The 21,016-nt window shown below is 45.7% G+C and overlaps 1 protein-coding gene across 1 annotated transcript; it reads left to right on the top strand.

Moving 5' to 3' along the window:
* The first annotated feature begins 2,735 nt into the window (after positions 1-2,735).
* On the top strand, positions 2,736-15,735 carry LIM2 (lens intrinsic membrane protein 2). Its single transcript, XM_088443637.1, has 5 exons — positions 2,736-2,816; positions 6,203-6,408; positions 8,930-9,079; positions 14,346-14,480; positions 15,617-15,735. The coding sequence occupies exons 2-5, from the start codon at positions 6,234-6,236 to the stop codon at positions 15,676-15,678; spliced, it is 522 nt and encodes a 173-aa protein (XP_088299763.1). The 5' UTR covers positions 2,736-2,816; positions 6,203-6,233; the 3' UTR covers positions 15,679-15,735.
* The last annotated feature ends 5,281 nt before the right edge of the window (positions 15,736-21,016 follow it).

Genomic DNA, 21,016 nt, shown 5'->3' with positions numbered 1-21,016 from the left:
ATGTATTAATATGTGGTTTACCATAGTACAGGTACCCACTGGCCCTATGCTTGCATTTACTAACACAAACAGACATGTGAAACGCGTTGTGCGATTTCTCACTTGCTGTTTTTACTAACTTTCAGAGCTTACTCCGCTGACTTCTATAGTCTGCCATGTGTACATGCGTTGTTGTAGCATTGCAAACGTTAGTAAGATGCATGAATTTGATACCAGTGGGTATGAGCCTTGAGATTGCTCAGCACCAATGTCTGGATGAATAAATTCAGTGGTCATTATAAGGTTCAGCAGATAAGGACGTTATTACTTCATGCACATCTCTTCTGTATGCAGAGTAATGTGACTTATTTCTGCTAAGCCGACGACATCTGATACACAAACCAACAGTGTTCTCCCAACAAATTCCCCAACGCTGGGCGTCAGCGTCAGAGAGGTTGGCAGAAGTGAGTGAATGGTAATGCTATACCCTGTGGGCTGCCAGATGCTGTATCTAGGAGGTGGGGTCAGAGAATGGGCGAATGCAGTTCTCACACTGGTACGTCCTCTCCCCGCTACAGACCGAGCAATCACACCCTTCCTTTTATACTGGGGGAGAGATCTTCTCTGACCTGCACTCTGACGCCGCCCTGCTCTGACGGGGCCAATAAGTCGCGCCGCGCTGGCGTTTCCATATGAAACATCCGTGCAGCGCTACTTTTGGCCGCCTCACAGTGCCAGGCGGCAGAGGGAAGTCTGAGAGGTAAAGCGTGGGGAGAACACTGATAAAATAAAGACCTGACATTTTGTCTACCATATACAATACCATGTAATAAGATAAATAATGGTTCCTCTCCTGGCGACGTGTCCGCCTTCTGGTGATGATGGCTTCTCCTGTACACAACGTTTATTACATTGTTAGATACGTATGTTTTTGTGTCATGTTTGAAACAGTTTTTTGCACAGTAATAAAACCTGACGTGTTTTATAACAACCTGTGTCTCTAGCAAACACGTTTTTACAGTCTGATAGAAAACACCTGCATGTGAGTTGTGGCGTGCTAACGAGCCGGTGACAGTTGTGTATGAAAGGTAGCGTGTGGCGTGTATGTGACAAAAAATCGGGACAGCATTTAACCCCTATTTTGCAAAGTTTCTTCCCAAATTCCATTGCTGCACAAGCTGCTCGGGACCATTATCGCATAGGACAGTTCCTCATAGGCTCTTTATCAAATAGGACAGTGCCTCATAGGAACATTATCACATAGGATGATGCCTCATAGGCCCATTATCACATAGGCCAGTGCCTCATAGGAACATTATCACATAGGACAGTGGCTCAATATCACATAGGACAGTGCCTCATAGGAACATTATCATATAGGGCAGTGCCTCATAGGAACATTATCACGTAGGACGATGCCTCATAAGCCCATTATCACATATGACAGTGCCTCATCGAACCATTATTACATAGGACAGTGCATCATAGGAACATCACAAAGAACGATGTCTCAAGGACCATTGCTACATAGGACAGCATTTAACCCCTATTTTGCAAAGTTTCTTCCCAAATTCCATTACTGCATAAGCTGCTCGGGGCCATTATCACATGGGACAGTTCCTCATAGGCCCATTATCACATAGGACAGTGCCTCATAGGCTCATTATCACGTAGGCCAGTGCCTCATAGGAACATTATCACATAGGACGATGCCTCATAGTTCCATTATCACATAGGACAGTGCCTCATAGGCTCATTATCACGTAGGCCAGTGCCTCAGGATCATTATCACATAGGACGATGCCTCAAACGATCAGTGCACATCCAATATAAACAACATCAACAGGACATTGCATCAGAGGATGAGAGTATATTTTAACAAAAATGTGTAGGTTACCCATAGAGAAAAAATATATTATTGAACTTAATGCACATAGGGCTGAATACCAGACATGGCAGCTACTACTCAGATCCAGAAAAAAAATTATATTCAAAAGATAAAAGAAGGAGGAAAAAAGATATTTAAAACCAAAAAGTATAATGTAGCAAAGGACTGTATCTTCATTTATTAACAGTCCTGTGAGTGCTGGTTTTTTGGACTGTGAGATAGATGAATTTAGGAGATAATATTAGATATGAAATATTAGAATATCTAATTTATATAATGTTTATATTAGATATGATATATTTATATTAGATAAGTAGATATGATATATTTATATTGCATAGGTATACTGTATGTGATATTGCACCTGATGTTGGATAATGCTATAATTTATATTACACCGTGTGACAAGAACTAGGTGGTCCCCCAGCCGTACGGTGAGAGTTATGCAGGATAAGCCATGCCTGATTTATAGTACAAGCTCGTATGTTGCCCTCCAGCCCTTGTGTTACACATGAAGTTCAATCCCAGGGACCTCCTGGCTCGTCACGTGCCGACCCTCACACAAAAGTGTCTGCCGGCCACAGAGGGGTTAACATCGCCCGTCATTGTTCTGAGAGGCCGGGTTCTCTGGAAAAAACTGTCGCCCTCATCACATCCATTCACCCGGGCGAGAGTGCCAGCTAAGCACATACCTTTATCAGGGTGCCCAACCAGCCCACCACTTGGAGAGGGAAGGGGGAGAGCTATTGACCCCTTTCTATCAACTCGGGGAGGGGGAGGTATCCCGGGTCAAAAGGATTTTACCTGCGTCAACAGAAACCATCCAGAGTGAGTACGAGCATTATGGGGCATTTTTTGGACAGCAGCCTAGTCTGATTCTTTTCCGTGTTGCCCAGCGTCGGAGCGAGACCTCTTTTCTGCTTACCCCGTCTCAGGATACCTCACACAGGTAAGCACTAAGCAGCTGCTTCTCGCGGCGTGACGCAGTCAGAAGCTTCTGGTCACCTGACTCCAGATATTCTATTTTGCTGCAGAAAACGGGGGTTTTACCGCACATGGAAATGACACCTGACCTGACCCAAGCTGCAAATGTATTTCTTTCCAAGTTGCAGAAATCTAATTCACCTCTAACACGTTTGTGTGGATATGTTCAAAGCATCAATTTACAAAGGGGGGGTGGGGGGTAATTGTGTTTGCCTGCAACAACAAAAAAACTTAACAAGACACTTAATCTAATTTTGTTTAAGTGATTTACTTTTCAAAATAGTTCACTTTAAACAGGGATGTTCCCTCTGCACGCTGGAAATTGAAGAGTTAAACACGAGCTCTGTATTAAGGCTCAATGGTCAGTCACTGTCTATTGAAGACAATGTTTCATACTCTGTCATGTGTAAAGGGGCACATCCACTAGGTGACAATGAAAAGACTGAACGATATCGTTAACGTTCAGTCGCTCATTGTACTGTGCTGTGCCTACACTGACTGATATATCGTTCAGTGCAGGCACCTTCCATTATCCCCGAACATGGTCAATCTCTCGTTATCGGCAGATTGACCGGCATGTTCGGGCGATGATTGATGTCAGAAACGACCAGCGGGAGCGCGCATCGCTGGTCGCTTCCGACATTTGCATGCCCGATTAATGAGCGATTGAACGATGTCGTTGTTGTACAATCGCTCTGTTTAAACGGGTAGTGGATGTGCGCCTTAAGTCCTGATTTCGAGAGTGAGTATAGTGCTGCCGTGACTACTGTACCTATTTATCTAAATGAACTCCCCTAAATCACTCATTGACATAGAACTACTAACGCAGTATAAGGGGTATACTTTATACTAAAGTTCGGCTTTTTTGAAGTGGAGATGTTGCCCATAGCAACCAATCAGATTCTAGCTACAGATGTGTCCTCTTACATTCTTGCCGAGCTTACTACAAACATGCGCACGTATCGCGCCATTCGATTTCCTGCAGCAGCATACGCTACGGTACGCTATGGCGCGCACTGCGATTGCACCATGCATTCCTATGGATTCGCGGGTGCGAACGAGGTGCGCTTACCCGCTCATGCTTGGCGCGATTTGCCGCGTACGCAGCAAAGTTGCAGAAGGACTTCTAGAAGGCGCTAGATAAATGTTAAGTAGAATCCGATTGGTTGCTATGAGCAACATCACTTGTAAAAACCTGCACTTTAGTAAATATACCCCAAAGTAACTAAAAAGACATCAAGAGCTGCATTAACCTAATCGCTGGCAGAAGTTTTGTTAGAATTGAATAATCTTCCTCTGGCCTTGGATGAGGAAATTGCGCAAATCGTGACTGCAAGTAAATGCATCAAACTTAGGGGCATATTCAATTAGATGCGAAAAGTCGGAAAGGTTTCGCCTGCCGTACTTTTCGCTGACCGCGTGTTTTGGAGGTGAAAACTTTTTGCACGTGGCCCCATTCAATTCCAAAGGACGTGAAAACGGGACCCGGTGAAACGCAAACAGATGGAAAGTCCTGTCAGATTTGGGGAAATCAGCCTGACACCCCCCAAAAGATGCACTAACATTGGGGATCAATGTAGTTGCCCCCGAATTGCCCTACTCAAGCTATTTGGGGTACTAAAGTGCTGTCAATAGCTGCTAATTAGCGTCTGCACAAGTGGTGAAAAATAGCATTTAACTGTTGTTTTGGGAGAAAATAGTCCCAGCAAATTTGGGGTACATGAAAATGGGTGCAAGCATAGTTAATAATCGCAAAAGTGAAGTTTAAAAAAACATGCAAGTGTGTACGCACCAAGGCTTACTTTAAACAGACATTGTCAAGTTAAGGTGCATACACACTAGACGATATGCTCCCTGAGCGATATCGTCTAGTGTGTCCCCGGCAGGCTGTGCTCAATGTCGTTCATGACATTGAGCACAGCCGCTGAACGATATCATTAGAGATATCGTTCAGCGCCGGGCTCTCTCACCCATTCCCTGACATGCAGCAACCTGACGAGGTCGTCAGGTTGGCCTGCATGTCAGCCCGATGAACGAGGATGACGAACGACCCGCGGGAACGCGCGTCGTCGTCATCGTTCATCTTTTTTGTGTTAAAAATGGACGATAAAGTGGACGACTGAACGATAACGATATCGTTATCGTTCAGTCGTCCACTTTAATCGCCCAGTGTGTACGCACCAATAGACCGATACATAGAGATATGTACTAGACTTAAGGTGCATACACACTAGACGATATGCTCCCTGAGCGATATCGTCTAGTGTGTCCCCGGCAGGCTGTGCTCAATGTCGTTCATGACATTGAGCACAGCCGCTGAACGATATCATTAGCGATATCGTTCAGCGCCGGGCTCTCTCACCCATTCCCTGACATGCAGCAACCTGACGAGGTCGTCAGGTTGGCCTGCATGTCAGCCCGATGAACGAGGATGACGAACGACCCGCGGGAACGCGCGTCGTCGTCATCGTTCATCTTTTTTGTGTTAAAAATGGACGATAAAGTGGACGACTGAACGATAACGATATCGTTATCGTTCAGTCGTCCACTTTAATCGCCCAGTGTGTACGCACCATTAATATTCGCGTTACCATGTGGTGAGTGAAATGACTGAGAGACACTTAATGACCTTGATTCTCTCGGGATTGAGACTGTTCTACAGATGCTCATTGTTATTATCAAAATATAAATGTTGTGTCCTTGCATCACAGGATGTTCATATTCCCGTAAAAGCTAGTTACAGCCTTAAGCAGAAATGACTCTGCCACCCAGGCGTGGTAATATACAATATACATAATATCGTATTATGCTATATAAGGGCCGGCTTTAATTTGCCGGGGGACCTATCTGAATGCAGAGAGTCGCTCCGTCGCATGGCGTAAGACTGCTCTCTAATCGCGTCATTAACATAACTTTTTCTCCAGCCATTCCTAGAAAATGAGATTGTATCCCCAATTTCCCTGAAGGTTGTGAGCATTATAGACCAAAGGCAGAATATTAGTTTTCTGGGGCCAATCAGCTCCCAACTGTCATCTCACAGGCTGTGTTTGAAAAATGACAGTTGGGAGCTGATTTGCTGGCACCTTATCACTTTCTTATCACTTTTCACTCTGTCTCCTAACACTGCTTAGTAAATAGACCCCTAAGTAAACTACTACAGATGAAAGAAGGTAGAGGCTGCTGATGGCTCTGGGTGACTCAGTAAGGTCATTAAAGAACATTGCATGTGCATTGTGCTGTAGGGTAGTATGTACCATATCCGTGTAATTAGTATGTGTACTGTGCCATGATGATGATGATTTGTCCCCTTTATGCATGGCTCCGTTTCCTGTGTTTTGCTTCTTCCCCCAGACATCACCTCCCGCTCGGCCTTACCGTCAGGATGTACAGTTTTATGGGCGGCGGCCTCTTCTGCGCCTGCGTGGGAAACATACTGCTGGTGGTCTCTACGGCGACCGACTACTGGATGCAGTACCGGCTGTCCGGGGCCTTCGCACACCAAGGCCTATGGAGATACTGCGTGACCGGCAAATGCTACATGCAGACTGAGAGCATCGGTATGTGGTCCCGGCTCAATGAGTGGGCCATAAGATTCACTAAGTTTTAAGAAAAACATGGCTCGCGATACGCCATGGAGGTAAAGTACCAACCAATCATCTCCGAACTGTAATGTTACAGGCTGTGTTTGAAAAATGACAGGAGCTGATTGGTTGGTACTTTATCTCCGTCCACTTTATCACTCTCCAAGGCTTTAGTACATAGGTATGGCGAGTTTCTCTTGATGAGTCTGTTCCCCCAGTCCATTTAATCAAAATCAATTGAACTCTGCATACATAATTGTTTTTTAATGGTTCCCCACCCCGTCACCCCATTACTTTACTCTTCTCCCCCTCTCCTTGGAACTAACGGAGCCGATTCAACACCGTGAGTTTTGCTACGGGGCCCCCTCAGCTGCCGGGGCCCCAACACGCTGTAGTTTTGGTGCAATGCTCCTCTTTGTGTTTTATATATTTTGCTTTTCAGGTACAAGGTATCGCCCCACAGATCCATCCAATAAGGAATATACGAAGGTGTAGAGTTATACATAATGTAAACATAAGAGGAGCAGAAATCTAATAATAAACAAGGCGTAATATAAAATGTTTCAAAAATTGTTCTTAAAGGACAATGATAAGAAAAACAAAATGACTATTATGTATGATTATATACAAAGCGGTGATTTGTTTATAACTTTAGTAATGTTTATACTGTGATCATCTCTGGGAAAATAATATTATTGTAATTGGGCACTTGTGACTGAGGTTTATCAGTACTAACACTGCAAGTACGCTAATGCTGGGCATACATAGCCAGATAAAATGCCTGTCAGACCGACAGACATTTTATCTGGCTGCCTGCCAGCCGCAGATGTCGCCGGCATACACTGTGAGAGAAATCTCACAGTGTATAGCCCGACATCCGCGCTCCGCCCCCGGGGGAGGGGACATTTCCCTGTTCCTTCCGTAGGAAAGAACACAGGAAATGTCTGTCGGCTGCGCTGGGCATACACTGCCCGATGCGGCCGACAGTTTACCGGGTAAATATCGCATCGGACGGGCATGCTGGACAATCCTGCATGCCCGCACACACGCTACAATTATGGGGGCGATCCGCCGATATCAGGCTGATCGCCCCGATAATTGTAGCATGTATGGCCAGCATAAGTAATTTATAGTGTATAATGCAGTGCTACATTCACATCATAGGGGTCAATCCAATTAGCCGCCATGATCTCGCGGGTGCCAGTCATCACGGCAATGGCCGCACTCTACGGCAACCTGAATCCGCTTAAAAGTGCTCGCAGCCCCATAGGGCTCCGAGCAAAATTCAGTAGAGCGGGGTGCGAGGTGCCGGTCCATTGCCAAATGCGATGGGTGCAACGGGAACTTGCACCCATCGCATTTAATTGGATTGACCCCATAGTTCTGTTTTCTGTGAAACTAATGTTGATAATATATGCATAAATGTCTGTGAATTATATCTGTGCTCCTCCAATGATACGCTGAATACAATCTTATATTTGGTAAGTAATGACACCTGTTATGGAATCCCTGACTGACCCCCTCCCCCCCTCACTTCAAATTTCCCCCAGCCAATCAGTAATTAGCAGAGTGATTTTGTCCTATATGTGTGATATTATACTGTGAATGAAGTTATTTTGGCGTTATTACCGTGTGTATTTGGTATACAGTGTCATTCTCTTACATCACAATGACATCACTAAGCCAGGGCTATAAGAATATATTTGATAGGCGTTTAACCACATAAAATAAATAAAAGCGTCACTGTGTACCTCAATGGAAAGATATCATAAACTGAGACATAATGACCCATATTAATAACAAAAAGATCATCTGAAGCTGATTTATATATAATAACTCATTTATAAATAAAAGTATAAACATCTAATTTAAGGGTGTGGTCCAAAACGTCAACGACCTGGGAGTCTATTTACTAAGTTGTGTTAGGAGATAAAGTGAACGGTGATAAATGACCAGCCAATCAGCTCCTAACTGCCATGTCACAGGCTGTGTTTGAAAAATGGCAGTTAGGAGCTGATTGGCTGGTACCTTATCACCGTTCACTTTATCTCCTAACACAGCTTAGTAAATAGACCCTGTAGTCTTTATGCTGACATTCTGAATTTCAACACGTGCATTATGTCGACATGGTCATAATGTATGTCGACAGTCGACATTGCATTTTTAAACATTAACCGCAGCCTAACCCATAAACATAACCCTATCAGTGACATGTACTGTCGACATTCACAATGTTGGCTTAATGACCTTATTGACATTATGCCCATGTCAGCATTAGAATGTCGATACTCAGACCATGTAGACATTCTGAATGTCGATACATTTAGGCAGTATATATTTTAAATATGTTATGTTTACGACATGTTAATGTCTCTTGTATGTTATTGGGAATGTATTTGTTGCTTTCTGCTGCGTGGTATCATTTCTGTGCTTAGAGTTGGGCGTCTACACGCCTTACGCCTGTGCCCATCCCGCTTACGCTTCCGTGCTCTTGCAGCTTATTGGAACGCCACGCGGGCCTTTATGATCCTCTCCACCCTGTCCTGCTTCGCTGGGATCATCGCTGGGATCCTGTCCTTCGCTCACTTCTCCACTTTCCAGAGATTTAACAGATCCTTCGCTGCAGGAATCATGTTCTTCATCTCCAGTAAGTGCTAAACATATACACATACGCATACCCTGCGCTGGTGCTGCGCACAGCCGAGGCGCCCATAATAGGAGCGCGCATTAGGGCTATAACGTCACGTGCAGACCCTGCTGTCACTGTCTGATCACCCCGATGGCTTATTTAAACATTTACGATTTTTTTTTTGCTAAAACACTGATCATTGCAGTTTTATTTATGTCTTACATTAACGTGAGCGTGCGTAGATGCCAGGACCTTGTGTACGCCATGCGCCACATTTCTACGTGTTATTGCCATGATTGTGTTGGAATGATTAGGGTGTACAAGTGCTGTACCTTCGTGTACAAGGCCAGCTGGAAGGTGCAAAACAATTTGTCCCATTCATAGTATAGACTGAAGCATTTAGCCACCCTAGAGGGTGTTCAGCGTTAAGGTTAATGTGGGGGTAAGGATTGCCATTAGAGTTAGCATTAGAGTTAGCATTAGGGTTACCATTAGTTAGCATTAGGGTTAGCATTAGTGTTACCGTTAGAGTTAGCATTAGGGTTACCGTTAGGGTTAGGGTTAACATTAGGGTTACTGTTAGTGTTAGCATTAAGGTTACCGTTAGAGTTAGCATTAAGGTTACCATTAGGGTTACCGTTAGTGTTAGTATTAGGGTTACCGTTAGCATTAGGGTTACCATTACCTGCATTTCAACATTGTAACATGGTTAGGGTCGACATCATGAACATGTTGAAATGTTCAATGTCAACATGACAACCACGTTGACATTCCCATGTCAGCATGAGTTATGCAGACATTATGTCTGTCTAACTAATATACCGAACTCCCTTAGAGTATGTGTGAAAATTAAGTCACTTTTTGGCCTGAAGCTGCACTATCCCCCAGGGAGGGTGTGGGGAATTATAACACCCCCCAGCCTCCGTGATAGGTATCACAGCCCTGCTTGACGGGTAAATTAGCTGTACAGATAGTTGCAGTGCATGCAGTCACATGACGTCACAAGCGGGATTAACGCCTCTTGGACTGCCCATGTTTCATTCTGTGGAGAAGGTGGAGCTTCTCTGTCTTACATCACACTGAAATATTGAACACAGAGACAGCGTGTCATAGTCCGTACAGATCTGAGTAATTGCCTAGCAGTGACTTACACTTTATATAGTGTGGTAGATTTCTGCTGGGTCAGCAGCAAGAATGAATATTAATAACAGTAACTGAACCCCCACAAATCAGGCCTTAATCTCTCTGGCTTCCTCTGTTTCTATTCTGCTATGTGATTACGTCATTAGACAGAGTAGTTCGGTTCAGTTGCCCCTGGAAAGCACAGACAGACGTTGAAAGATAAAACATTGCATTTAGTAAAAGTTGCAGGAGGGTGGATACTTTTATCTCATAGGAAAGTAGAAGCATCTTTAATAAATGTCAGTAACAGATATCATTTACATTCAGATGATGAGGACACAGGGACTTGATCCAAAACCCCAGTCACATAGAAACGTTAGGGCGACCACCCCTGAGGGGGAGATACTGTAAATGGAACACACACAAATTAGGTCTGGACGCTAAAAATTTTGAAACTGTCTTAAAAGATGTGCTTATTTTAAAACACAGTTGTTTGGTATACAGCAGGGATGGGGAACCTCAGGCACAGGGGCTGTATAAAGCTCGCGGAATCATTTGGTCTGGCCCGCTGAGCTTTTTTCTGTTAGCCTCATCTGGAATGGAATGGCAGCCTGCAGCCAGAATCTATGCAGCAGTGCCCTTAGGATGCTTCAGACGGTCACACCGCTGCCCTTACAGCTCCCCGGAGCATCCTCAAGATGCTCCGGGCACTGCTGTAATCACCGGCGATTGTGGCCACGCCCCTGTGTGACGTCACACTGAGGGGGCGTGGCCTGCGCCAGGCCCGCGAATAATGTTATATATATCAAAATGGCCCATGGCAGAAAAAAGGTTCCTCACCCCTGATATAAAGTATTGGGATAAGTTTATTAGATGGAGAAAATATATATAGTCCCTTATTCAGAGTGGCAGGCGATGGCGATATTCACAGAGCTCAGCGATTATTTATTTTTCTTGCTATTATGCGTGCGCGAAAATACCTAGAAACTCGTACAGTACGAGCGTTACACCATATGTACGCACAGAGGCGCGGTTGTAATTGAGACGCATAGTAACAGAAACGTGCTGGACACGTATTGGGCGGTGATTGGGAAGTGGCCGTTCAGACGTGCGGCGATGTACCGTCTTATGGGCGTGATATGAGGGTGTGTCGCTAAACTGGGTGTGAAGACTCTTAATCGCTCACATCGGAGGCTCTGACAGAGGATTCTGCAGATAGAACGGGGATGGTGCAAGTTTCCATGGTGCGTAGATGGCGGCTCCTAAGCGGCATTACAATGTCTATAGATGCTCAAAGTGAGCGTCCCAGGCCTTGCACGGCCTTATACCAGGGGATGGGCTGATACCAGCATTACTCCTTAGCCGACAGGTGGGAGGTGCTGCCAGGCTGCCCGATCAGCAGTGATTGGCTGCACGTCAGACACTGGGGGAGGGGCCAGGAGTTTCCTCTGCCATTGGTGGTTGCTGGGAGATTATCTTCCATCAGCCGGCCAGTGGCCGTTTCTGATTGGTGGCAATGTTTGTGACCATGTCAGGGAACGCATCGGCCTGGCGTGGTCACCAGACAAGTAGTTAATATGTTATATTGTGATGCACCCCATCAATAAGGAAGGACTGTTCCTTATTGCATATGCTCCTATGGCATATTTGTCATACAATATTAAAAATAAATGAGGTTATATAATAAACCACTCCTTATAGAAACTAATTAGAAAACTGTCGCCACCAATGACAAGAACATCAATAGATACAAACAAATTATAATACTTTTAGCAATGTAAATAATCTCTATGGGGTAGGTTTAGTAAAGCTTCTAAATAAAGCTAAGTGGTGGTTTCTTTTTAGTGGTTTTTAATACATTTAGGGCCATTATTCAATTACAGGCGAAAACCCGTTATCGTCGATAATTTATCGTAATTTTCGCTTATTTTAATTATCCCCATAGTCAATTACAAAGACTTTTTGCCGGTGCAAAAAATCTTTGTAAAAAAAACGGGGATAACTTTTCACCACAGAATAGGTGGCGAAAAAAAATGCAGAATTGGGGTTTAGGGGTGCAGGCTTAAAAAGAATAGCCTGCACCCCTGGGAATGTCACCTAAAATTAACATGTGTTAAAAAAAAGTTTAAAAAAAAAATCGGGACACCCCAAAAAAATATTTTACATTTTAGGGTTAAAAAAAATAAAAAATTATGCCTGCACCCATTTTCAAGTACCCCAAATTTGATGGGCATAGTTATTTTTCCCCCCAAAAATTGCTAAATGCTCTTCTGCATCACCTTCTTCAAAGCCGCATTTATGCACCTGCCGCGGCTATTTAAAAAACCCGACTTCCCTTCAGCAGGCAAAAACGGGGGTACCCATAGTGAGCCCCCATGTCTAGACATCTTTAGGGGGTTCAAGGACGATTTCCCGAAAATTGCCAATTTTTTCGCCGCTTCCAGTTTCGGCGGGTCCCATTTTCGCGTCCATGGAAATTGAATACGGGGATAAGTGGGCACGCGCGCGATACTTTTCCTCCTGGAAAACAGGCGAAGGAGGCGAAAAGTCCAGCAGGCAAAAAGTCTGGACTTTTCGGCTCAAATTGAATACGGGCCTTATTCCTATGAGTTCAGCGGGAAACCTCCGTATACAATAAGGGGGGGATATGGTAAAATTCATGTTGTCATTGTGGAAGGGGCGGGATCAAACGTTCTGCCACAGTCGCTGCGGAATGTGCGGATCATGTACACTGGGGGAGACATTGATTTATTGCACTATACGCTGCTGAATTCAAAGAGGTTGGGTGGACTATTCACACTATTTTTTTTTTCTTTCGTAAAAGAAAATGGTCACTCTCTTTGCGTTCATTTGCATACTGCTCTTACGGGGACATAGGGTCTAATTCTAATGTCGCTGCTGCCGCGTCTGTGTATGCAGATGATGTGCGAATGACGTAGATGCCGAGGAATATATGAAGACGCCCACCTGCAGCTTTCCAAATCCAAACATCTGCGTATACAGACGCAGCGCCGGTCGCAGATCGTTCCATTATCACAGCTCAGAGTAACCCTGTGGGCTGCTCAGAATGAGCGCCGGAACTGAGACGCCGGAGCCATGTTTACTGCGTATGGGACCGCAGGCTATGCCACGCACCGAAAACATTCGCCGCCACTCTCTATTACCTCCTACAAACGCTCTCTGACTGGCAGTCACGGATGTGGTACAAAAGATCGACAATGTGAAGGTCGACAATCAGTGGGTCGACAGGTGCAGAAGGTAGACAGGTTCAAATGGTCGACACACAAAAATGTCCAACACATTTTTTAAATGTAATTGAACCCTAACCCACCCCCTAGCGACTAACCCTAACCCTCCTCCTGGTGACTAACCCTAACCGTCACCTCTGGCAGCCTAATCCTAACCATCCACCAAGTGCCTAAACCTAACCCTCACCCTATCCCCAACTTTAAAATGTTGAAAAGCCATAAAAAACCTGTCGACCATTTTTGCGTCGACCATTTGAACCTGTTGACCTACTGCACTGTCAACCTTTTGTCAGTTGATCTTTTGCACCTATTCCATGTCGACCATCTGGTGTTGACCCATTGGCCTTCACATTGCCAATCTTCTCTCCGGATGACGTCAACCACTGCGTGTAAAAAGTCGCTGCGAGCATCTACAGTAAAGTGCCTTGATGCATGGGCCTGGTTCTGTCTCAAAGACATCGTAATCGTTCAGTCGTTCCTCGTCCTGTAGGTGCCCACACTGAACCATATGTCGCTCAGTGCAGGCACCCTCCCTCATCCCAGAAGATGGCCAATCTGTCGTTATCAGCAGATTGACTGGCGATGATTGATGTCGGAAACGACCAGTGGGATCGCGCATCGCTGGTCGTTTCCGACATTAAACTGCCCGATTTATGCACGATTACTGAACGATTACGATGTCGTAATCGTACAATCGCTCTGTGTAATCGGCAAGTGGATACGCGGCTTTAGTTCGGAAAGTGTTAGCGGCCAGATCTGGTTTTTATCTCTTCCTCTATATACGCGCGGCCTCACTACAACGTCCTGCGGGGAGTAAGTTACATGAGATAAATGTCCCATTATACTCATCTATTATACTCTCATCTTGTGTAATCCGCTGTCTCTAATCATCTCTCTCATCTTCTCATTCGCAGCTTTGTTTGTGCTGTTGGCCATGGCAATCTATACTGGAGTAACGGTTAATTTTATGGGCAAGCGTTTTGGTGACTGGCGTTTTTCCTGGTCCTATATCCTGGGCTGGGTGGCTTTGCTTATGACGTTCTTTGCAGGTACAGTAACAATATTATTATTATTATTTTTCCTATGATTTGCTCAGAATAATGTAACAAAACTTTCGAAAATTTCCACTTTGCTGGATTTTCTGAAATAAAGAGAAATTCTAATTTACAAACTTAAATGTCACCGTACACCTGGGCAGCATGAGATGTATATTCAGTGGCACTGGCGGGATCCTTGCTGTAATTACACAATGGTCTAGTATACAAGTCTACTTCCCCAGCCTCACTTCCGGACGGTGAGAAAAGAGGCTGGGGCTTGAGGGCACAATCCACGCCACCTCGTGGGCAGGGCAACCGAGTCATCTGCCCCCACTCACCTCAGTAGACGTTAGCGCATTTCGGGCCTAATTCAGAGATGTACGCAGTGCTGATATTTACGCAGATCGAGCGATAGTTTGTCATCGCGCATGCGTAGCGATTGTTTCCGATTAGGGTTGCGTAGAGGATTCTTTTGCATAGTGAGTGACAGGCAGTTAGCGTTTGGGGGAGGTAACGGGCGGTGACTAGGCAAAACGCAGACGTGTCTGTCCGTGTAAACGCCGTCCCATGGGCGTGCATAAATTAGCCATTGTGATCTCCTGTGCAGTACAAGAGCGCTCTGCGTGTCAGGAGAGACGCTGTATTTGAGGCTGCTGAGACCTGCCGCAAGAGCTGCATCGATGTTCAATCGGCGTCAATGTTATCGATGTTTATGCTGGTGCATGACATCGGACGGATATGAGGAGGCAGCAGTGGGCGTCCCTAAGCTTTGGAACGATTAGCATATTTTCGCAGCTGCGTTCCATGCGAAATCGCAGCAGCGATCGTGTTAGCGTTCATTTCTGAATCAGGCCCTTCATGTCTTCATAAATGGCGACATGTTCCTGCCCAACTTTCGGCAGGTTAGCGATCACTGGGAGAATTGCCTGATCCATTGTGAATTCAGGAGGTCTCCCCATAATTCTCCCTGATATTCAGGGAGAGAAAGCAAATAGACAACCTCAGAGCCCAAAATCAGTGGCTCCCCAAATGATCTATCGCTGCTGATTGCGCTGGCCCATAGCCGATGTCTCTCTGTGAATGTTCTGTCAGTGCTGCTTTAAACCATCTTCCAAAATCGCTCATCACGTCTCGTCTTTTCCTTACAGGTATATTTTACATGTGCGCCTATCGGATGCACGAGTGTCGGAGAGTGACCGGGCCGCGTTAGAAGTGCGGCAGGAAGATAAACATAGGGAACAATACAGCCATGGCCAAAAGTTTTGAGAATGACATAAGTATTGGTTTTCACAAAGTCTGCTGCTTCTGTGTTTTTAGACCTTTTTGTCAGATGTTACTATGGTATACTGAGGTAACATTACAGCATTACATAAGTGTCAGATGTTACTATGGTATACTGAAGTAACATTACAAGCATTTTATAAGTGTCAAAGGCTTTTATTTTGCCTAAGAACACAGCCATGAATAAAGAATGGCACCAAAACATCCTCCAAGAGCAACTTCTCCCAACCATCCAAGAACAGTTTGGTGACAAGCAATGCCTTTTCCAGCATGATGGAGCACCTCGCCATAAGGCACAAGTGATAACTAAGTGGCTCGGGGAACAAAACATTGGGTCCATGGCCAGGAAACTCCCCAGACCTTAATTTCATTGAGAACTTGTAGTCAATCCTCAAGAGGTGGGTGGACAAACAAAAACCCACAAATTCTGACAAACTCCAAGCAGTGATTAGGCAAGAATGGGCGGCCATCAGTCAGTATGTGGCCCAGAAGTTGAGTGACAGCATGCCAGGGCGAATTGCAGAGGTTTTGAAAAAGAATGGTCAACACTGCAAATATTGACTCTTTGCATAAACTTAATGTAATTGTCAATAAAAGCCTTTGACACTTATGAAATGCTGTAATATTACTTCAGTATATCATAGTAACATCTGACACTTATGTAATGCTGTAATGTTACCTCAGTATACTATAGTAACATCTGACACTTATGTAATGCTGTAATGTTACCTCAGTATACCATAGTAACATCTGACACTTATGTAATGCTGTAATGTTACCTCAGTATATCATAGTAACATCGGACACTTATGTAATGCTGTAATGTTACCTCAGTATACCATAGTAACATCTGACACTTATGTAATGCTGTAATGTTACCTCAGTATACCATAGTAACATCTGACACTTATGTAATGCTGTAATGTTACCTCAGTATACCATAGTAACATCTGACACTTATGTAATGCTGTAATATTACTTCAGTATATCATAGTAACATCTGACACTTATGTAATGCTGTAATGTTACCTCAGTATACCATAGTAACATCTGACACTTATGTAATGCTGTAATGTTACCTCAGTATACCATAGTAACATCTGACACTTATGTAATGCTGTAATGTTACCTCAGTATACCATAGTAACATCTGACACTCATGTAATGCTGTAATGATACCTCAGTATACCATAGTAACATCTGACACTTATGTAATGCTGTGATGTTACCTCAGTATACCATAGTAACATCTGACACTTATGTAATGCTGTAATGTTACCTCAGTTTACCATAGTAACATCTGACACTTATGTAATGCTGTAATGTTACCTCAGTATACCATAGTAACATCTGACACTTATGTAATGCTGTAATGTTACCTCAGTATACCATAGTAACATCTGACACTTATGTAATGCTGTATTGTTACCTCAGTATAACATAGTAACATCTGTCAAAAACGTCTACAGACACTGAAGCAGCAATCTTTGTGAAAACCAATACTTGTATCATTCTCAACACTTTTGGCCACGGCTGTACAATGGAAGAAAATATCTCCGAAAATTGAAGTCTTCATATCCCTCCCTCCGTCGTGTGGACTGCAGTGGGATGGTTACAGCCAATCAGGCTGGCCACGGAGTAATATGGATAATGTAGCAACCATATGACATAACCAAAACATCCTCTGTATAAATGGGTTTAGGGTAACACACTCCTTACACTAAGAATAACATGCATATAGTGAAGTCTTCTGCTGTGCAAATACCCCGTCTCTGCCTTGAAGTCCGGACATGATCACTGTACCAGTCTGAACCATGGTGGCGTGACCTTAGCAATCTCCCCCATCAAAGCCCCTCCAACTCAGTTATTTAATAAAGTGCATTTTGTGTATTTTTGTGCTATACCACCTTTGTGCAAATTGCACCAGTGTTATTAAACCATCTGTGAGAGGCTGCTGGGTATTTATTTTCCGTTCTAGAGTTTTGCACGTTTCAGTTACTGCAAATTTGCACTAATCACATCTTTACTGTACGTCTGCAAACCCCCGATCTGCTGGTTTTTATCAAAAGTGCAAATGAAACAGAACCGTCAACTATCCCTTGGGTACGACACAGCTCTGTTCTGCTTTCTAAATTAGATGCAACTATGGGCCTGATTCAGAGCCGGACACTATTTGCGGACGTTGGTTCTCAAAAAGGGGGCGGATATTTAAATTGAGCGCTCGCTCTTTGCGGTGTGTTGACGCCTCTATGTCTGAGCGAGCATCCGAAACATGCGCTCGCTATTTTGTAAAGACGCCCCTTTGCCGTTCGCATCACACGTCATCTCCGGTATTTATTAGATTAATCGGGAACATCGAAAGGCATCTGAACTGCTCGCAGCGCTTGTGGCAGAATTTACTTCCCGCTATCACTGCGAGCAGTTCAGGCTAAAAGACAACCAAGTGACGTGGTCGATGACGCTCCTTTACTAATTATGCACTCCCATTAAACGCCGTTTTGAGCGTTAGGCACGCCTGGGTTCGGATCTCCACTCCCCCGTTTTCAAGCACCTTCCCCTGTTACCACCCACAAACGGTACATTCTGTCACTCAAATTAGCAGCCCTTCGTTGTTGTACGAGCGCACGATTTCTGACCGCAATGACTGGTTGGCGTATGCGCAGTTGTGCGAACATCGCTCGGAGCGAACAAGCGGCTCTGAATCAGGCCCTATGTCCACAGGTCCACCCCATGTTTCTAAAAGTAAATTAAGTTTTGCTGAAACACAACAGAAAACCATGACATCAAATTTTAAGGAAGACCTCGACACACCAATACGAAAATGTTGTCTGATGTCATAAAATTGCTTTAGGTATTGTTGGTATGGGGAACAATATATTTGTTATTATGCTGTCAGAATGTAGAAAAAAATATGAGGGTATTGGTATCCGGATGGTAGATAGTCAATAGATAGACAGTGAATAGGTCTATCTTCTGCTGTCTATCTACCATCCGGATACCAGTGAATAGGTCGATAGGGACTTAGGTCGACCTTTCACATGTCAGGTCAAAAGGTCGACATGCAAATGGTTGACACAGAAATGGTTGAAACATAGTTTTTCATGATTTTTAGAATTATGTTAGGCGCTAGGGTTAAGCTGAGGAAGGGGATCGTTATGCAGTAGGCGGAGGGTTAGGCTGTGAGCCCCTCAGCTTTAAGCAAATCTGGGGGGGAGGGGGGCTTATCAGTGTGATCGCTTCCCCCACAGACAGAGGAGAAGAGACTTCTGCTGTCTCTCTGCTCCTACTGCAGCACAGCACAAAGCTGTGCTGGCCTGCTGATAGCTAAGAGGGAGGGGGGTGGCGTCGGACCTGGGCCCCCCTCCAACAAGACCAGGCTCCAGTTATTAGTTGCTGCTCCCAATCCCCCCTCTCTGCACTACTGAGCGTTAGGCACTTGGTGGAAGGTTAGGGTTAGGCTGTGGAAGGGGATGGTTAGATACTAAGGGGAGGGTTAGGCACCAGGTGGTGTGTTGGGTGGAGGGTTAGGATTAGGTTGCGGAAGGGGACGGTTAGCGTTAGGCACTAGGTGGTGGGTTAGGTGCTAGGGGGAGGGGTAGGATTAGGTTGCGGAAGGGGACGGTTAGCGTTAGGCACCAGGTGGTGGGTTAGGTGCTAGGGGGAGGGGTAGGATTAGGTTGCGGAAGGGGACGGTTAGCGTTAGACACCAGGTGGTGGGTTAGGTGCTAGGGGGAGGGGTAGGATTAGGTTGCGGAGGGGACGGTTAGCGTTAGTCACCAGGTGGGTTAGGTGCTAGGGGGAGGGGTAGGATTAGGTTGCGGAAGGGGACGGTTAGCGTTAGTCACCAGGTGGTGGGTTAGGTACTAGGGGGAGGGGTAGGATTAGGTTGCGGAAGGGGCAAATTAGCGTTAGGCACCAGGCCTGCTACATCAGCAAGGTGAGACTGCGGTCAAACCCCAAAAATGCATTTTGGCCCGCATTTCTCATATGCACCGTTGCGGTGGGTAACTCCATCTTCCTGATGGCGTTACCCTGTAGAAGCCTATGGGCTTTTATCGGGAAAGTGATGATAGAGGGATCCAGGGCCTGATTCAGGGATGGACAGAATTGCACAAGCGGCTGCGCAATTCCGTCCATTTAAAATGCAGAAGGAGGTGTCACACACCCCCATGCTGCATTTGCGTGATCTCAGCGCTGCTACCGCGGTCGCAGCCTGGAGTCACCATCTAAACAATTGTTGCCAATGTACCTTCGGCCAGGCTGCGGGACCTAAAACTTCCTGCAGCCTGGCCAGGTCCTGGCAGCTTGCGAGGCCAGGAAGTCTGCGTGCACCCACGCAAACTCTGGCCTCGTCCCTCCCGATAAACGGGGGAGATACACCCCTATTTTCGGGAACGCTGCCAGGGAACTCCCCCGCTCCGCCTCCTAGGAGACACTGCGAGCGGACTCGCAGTCGGAGGGCTGCACATGTTCAGTACACCTGCATAAGCGCAGTCCTCCCACCATTGGAGATGTGCTCAAACCATCTACCCCCAAGCAGGGCCGTAGGGAGGGTGGTGCGGCCGGTGCCTCCGCACAGGGCAGAATCCTTCCAGGGTCACCGGCCACACACTTTCCGGCTCCGGAGGTCTGCAGGAGCAAACCTCCTGCAGTGGTGCGTGGCGCACCAAGAAAGCCAGCGGATGGTCCCGCCGTCCCTCCACCTCCTGTATGGAAAGGTAAAGGCTCAGGGGGAGGAGGGGGGCGGGGGGAGCAAGAGGGGCGGCAGTAGTGCACAGGGCGCACTGCCGTCCTGGTACGGCACTGCCTCCAAGTACCCGCCATGGCGCTCGTCCTGCTGCGCATGCGCAGAAGAACGCCAGAAGGGCTTCTGAGTCATAGACCCGGAAGTCCCTCCATCGCAAAGGGTCGCTCTTACCGACAGAGCAGTCCTCTGCAGTGATCGTCATGCATACCAGCGTTACCAAGGCCGGCATGGATGCAAAGACCGGCGGAATGCATCGCATACCACCCCAAATCATGCTTTTGCACATTCCAGCGCATGCTAGTACATCACCACTCTGCAAACATACGCACCAGCGAATGCAACTGTGCCCGCCTTTGAATCATGCCCGTAACATGTACGTGGCATAGCTCCCAATATTGGAAACAAAAATTGGGACAAAAAATGCCCACCTCCTAGAATTGACCCGTTACAGCCCTGGTTTTTCAGTTTCTATTCAACACAGAGCCGGCCCTAACCAATTTGATGCCCTAGGTAAGATTTC

The sequence above is a fragment of the Taudactylus pleione genome, unplaced genomic scaffold, assembly GCF_031769625.1.
Source record: "Taudactylus pleione unplaced genomic scaffold, aTauple2 ptg000332l, whole genome shotgun sequence".
Classification (NCBI taxonomy): domain Eukaryota; kingdom Metazoa; phylum Chordata; class Amphibia; order Anura; family Myobatrachidae; genus Taudactylus; species Taudactylus pleione.
The sequence above is the reverse complement of the archived record's forward strand: the minus strand, read 5'-3'. Positions and strand labels throughout refer to the sequence as shown.